Here is a 4,522-nt window from a genome sequence, read left to right on the forward strand (position 1 = left end):
TCTTATATATGTTCATCATACTTGTTTTTGGTGACCGAAGTGCTAACTTATTTTGTTTTTCTTGTAGTACAACATTGCACAAAACTTGTTCAAAGAAGAGACAAGGATAACCAAGAAGGGGGAGATCAAGAAAGGCAGGATCTTTACCTTGCCTCATTGCTATGAAGTGTTAAAGGATGATGAGAAATGGAAGAAGCGTGAAGGTTTGGAGGATTTGCATTTGAGCAACAAACGGAAGCGAGCAATTGAGATGAATGATGATGAGGAGGAGGAGGATGCATCAAGTGATGACGGCAAGAGAAGCCCCACACCCAACTCGATTTCATACTCGAAGCCAAAACGACCGGATGGGTGCAAGAAAGACAAAACCGAAAAGAAGAATAGGAAAGGAGATGATGAGCTCAAAAATGCTATGGAAGCTATTGTGAAGGCAAGGGTCGAAGCCAATGAGGTGAGGAAAATGGCAAGGAACCAAGATGCCGTGGCCGAGGAGAGGAGGTTGGCGGCCGAGGAGAGAAGGGTGGCGGCCGAGGAGAGGAAGGTGGCTTTGGAGGAGAGGAAAGTGAGCAATGAGGAGCGAGCTAAGTTGTTGGAATGGGAGAAGCACTTGTTCTTCTTGGACACATCTAACCTCAATGCGGCGCAAAAGGAGTATGTCAATCTTGCCCAACAAGAAGTCTTGATCCAAAAAAGAGCCATGGTTCATGCAATGGGTGGCGGTGGCCTCGGCGCCATGGGTGGCGGTGGCTTCGGCGCCATGGGTGGCGGTGGCCTTGGCGCCATAGGAGACATGGGTGGATTCGGAGTCATGGGAGGCATGGGTGGACCTCCGGCCGCCATGGGAGGCATGGGTGGACCTCCGGCCGCCATGGGAGGCATGGGTGCACCTCCGGCCACCATGCGAGGCATGGGTGGCTTTGGATCACCCTCCGACGCTATGGCCACCATGGGAGGCATGAGTTTTGCTTCTCTCATGGGAGGCATGGGTGCACCTCCGGCCGCCATGGGTGGAATGTCTTTCGATGTGCCTTCTCACACATATTTCCATGGAGATGCCGTTGAAGATCTTGCCAACACCGTCGGAGCTTCACGTGATGCAGTGCGTGATGAGGAGAGGGAGGAAGATTCATCTTCGGAGGCAGAAGAGTCGTCTTCGGAAGATGAGGACGAAGACGAGAAAGATGAAGATTGATGTGTCATGTCTTGAACTTTAGTTTGCATTTGAACTTGGTTGGATGAACTTGTGGGCATGAACTTTTATTCATCATCAACTTGTTTGTGTCAAATTTCACATGTTCATTGCATTTTGATGAATGTTTCAAACTCACTTTATGTCCAAAAAATCATATATGTTTGCCCGGCGAGTCGCGCGCGCTGTATTTCTGCGCGCTGCTGGAGCGCGGCGCGCGTGCTGCATTAAAGCGCGACTGCTGGAGCCAGCGCTGGCGGCCGCGCTAAACATACCGAAGCGCGCGCGGCAAACAGGTTTTTTGCGTGTGGCGCTTTGCGCGGCTGTTGGAGATGCTCTAACTAGAGGCTGCGCAACAGAGGCATGTTTGTCCACATTTCTGTCACCTCCTAATCCCACACAGGGCACGGTGATGTAATGAACACGTGCTCATCTATAGCGACGACTCTTGCTCATTTAACGAGTGTATGATAAACAATGACAAACACACAAACACACGCGTCCTGATGAAAGTAAGTATACACTTGTTGATTAACATAAACGAGCCAATTTATAAAGGCATCCTTTGGACCACCTACCTCATGCATGCGCCTTGCTTGATTCACTTGCCTTTTTATCCACCATTTATGATACACATATTTTCCGTCTTTGATGCAGCTCACCCTCGTATTATTTAAGTTGTATGTATATAAGAGACATGTTATGCCTCGTGTTCAAGTTCGATACGTACAACAGACATGTGTTATGCCTAGTATTCAAGTGTCAAATTGTCTGCAATACTAATATGCTCCATAAACTTAGGGATCATGTTTATAAAATTTCAAATCATATGAATATTAAAAGTAAAGGATTGGGGTGCTCTCTCCACTCGTGCTCTCTCCACTCTAATCCTTAGAAATTTTCCATGAGGTCTCACCGAATACTAAGAATCCTTAAGAATTAGGTCAACATATGGGCACAATCCAATGGAATACAATACCTTCGTTCTTGTGAAACCAACGTCATGCATAGGAAAGATTCTAAAGTTCAAAATCCTATGTGAATCCTCAATAAACCCCACAAACCGAAGGAGACATTAAGATTTAGCCATACAAATTAATGGTGCTCCCTTGATTCCACAAAGCTTTTCATTCTGGAGGTACCAGTCCAAATTTCAAATGGGGCTACGGTATTGGGAAAAAAAAATCACTACATGTATGTTTGAAAAGGCATAATAGAGATTTGTGCTGGAAATACTTCCATGCATGATACAATACAATAGTTTATAGAGATTTTTTTCGCAAAAAGCAACAAGTGAGGTTGATCAGTATTGATATTTTTGTAGGCCGTTTCATGTGTTTATTCCTTCTAATGAAAACCATGACAATAAATGTTGGAGAAACAATGACAAGTAAGTTTTCACATGATATCGATCTACCCATGAAAACAAGCTCTAACATATTTCAAAATGTGCAAATATAAAATCAGATAAAATATCCGTGAAAATAGAACTACACTTTCTGGCCACGCAAACGTCACATGCTAGTTCAATTTGTAAATAAACTAGTACCCAACTTCCAATGTCCCTTGCTTTTCTCTTTTAGCCATTCCAAACCTTTTTTTTCATCGGTTGACGTGATTTTTCAACATCCAGAATTTTATCTACTCCATGAAGATGATACTTGATTTGATTTGTCTGGGGCCATGAGTTTGCCACTTATCGGACAGAACCAGCAGTGTAGTCTTTGGGTATGCTTGGACATCATAGTGTGCTGCCATACTGATATGTTTCAGTAGCAAATAGTATAAGAAGCATATGATATTACTGATATGGAGACCATGTGTAAATTGGCTGGGGTCCATTTCTGTTTGTGATTGCACAGCCACATATCTTCAATGGTTTACCAAAAAAGAAGAATAAAAAAAACTTCAATGGTCCATATATACATCTAAGCTACAGATTACAAGTAGCTCATGCTTGTTATTAAGTTAGAAAGTGCCTTCAGAGGTCCAGACACCTTGCTACATGAATGATTACAAGTCATCGTTATGCAATGGAACTCAGCAGTCAACACAACACACATCAGAGACATCAGCACCAGCTTGAAAATGTGACATGCCACTTTTTCACAGGAAAAATGCAAGAAGCAGAAATCACCATGTGAGATGGCTCATATGTCTAACAGACGAGAAATGCAAGAAGCAGAAGTCACCATGTGAGATGCCGAAAATCAAACAGATCATGTGCTAGACCAGCACAAGCTTTCAACTCAATGTTCAGAAAGAAAAGATTGCTAGGAGCATCTACAATTGCGTGTCTCCATCTCAGGGGCCGCCCTATATACTTAAAATTATTAGGAATTTAGGATATCATTACCACCCAGAAGATCAATTGGTATCTCATTGCGCAATCACAGACGGAAATGGGCCCACTTCCAGGTCATGTAAGTCTATTCTTGGCCACTACTTGAAACAAGTCAGTATGCCAGCAATTAGTCTCCAACAAGTGGCAAACTCATGGCCCCAGAGGAATCAAATCAAGATCACACATTGCTTGCCCCCTGCACTCTTGCAGCATTGCATGTTCTGAGTTCATGGCTCTGTCCCTTGCCAACTTGTCATGATATTGATAGCTACAACAGCACATCATGATGCTTCTCTCCCCTCTCACATATAAATCTATCAGCTTACCACCACCATCTCATCATCACTTCATCCACAAGCCAACCACTACAGCACCTGTTACAAAAGTTTCTCTGAACTATTAGCCAAGAAACAAGGAGAATCAGCCATGGAAAGTGCCAAAGAGGCTTGCCCTACTAGCAAAGAAATGGCAGAGAATTGCGGCCATGGGGAGGAAGAGGATCACCCAGACTGCAACGGCAAAAAGAGCAGCCGAGGAGTGCCGCGCGATGACCCCAGTAGCAGTGAAGGGACACTGTGCGGTATACACCGCTGATGGGAGCCGGTTCGAGGTGCCACTGGTGTTCCTCAGCACGGCAGTCTTCAGCGAGCTCCTGAGGATGTCTCAGGAGGTGTTTGGATTCTCAGGCGGCAATGATGGCCGGATCACGCTGCCCTGTGACGCTGTGGTCATGGAGTACACCATGCGCTTGCTCCGGAGAGATGCCTCCGCCGAAGTAGTGATGGCGTTCCTGAGCTCCATCGCGAGGCCGTGCTGTTTTGACGGCAGTGTGGCGGCGCCATGCATAGGGCTTAGCCAGTATGTAGCTGTTTGTTAGCTTCTAAAGAATGGCAGGTAGCTAGGATCCTTATCCTAGGCGCCATTTTTGCTCAATAGAAGATGTAAATATGAAGCTAGTAGATTGGAAATGGAAAACTAATTTGATGAAA

At 44.9% G+C, this 4,522-nt stretch overlaps 1 protein-coding gene across 1 annotated transcript; it reads left to right on the top strand.

Moving 5' to 3' along the window:
• The first annotated feature begins 3,755 nt into the window (after positions 1 to 3,755).
• LOC123116774 (auxin-responsive protein SAUR36) lies at positions 3,756 to 4,522 on the top strand. The gene has a single exon (XM_044537681.1). The coding sequence runs from the start codon at positions 4,018 to 4,020 to the stop codon at positions 4,408 to 4,410; it is 393 nt and encodes a 130-aa protein (XP_044393616.1). The 5' UTR covers positions 3,756 to 4,017; the 3' UTR covers positions 4,411 to 4,522.

Source organism: Triticum aestivum, chromosome 5B, assembly GCF_018294505.1.
Source record: "Triticum aestivum cultivar Chinese Spring chromosome 5B, IWGSC CS RefSeq v2.1, whole genome shotgun sequence".
In the NCBI taxonomy this organism is placed as follows: domain Eukaryota; kingdom Viridiplantae; phylum Streptophyta; class Magnoliopsida; order Poales; family Poaceae; genus Triticum; species Triticum aestivum.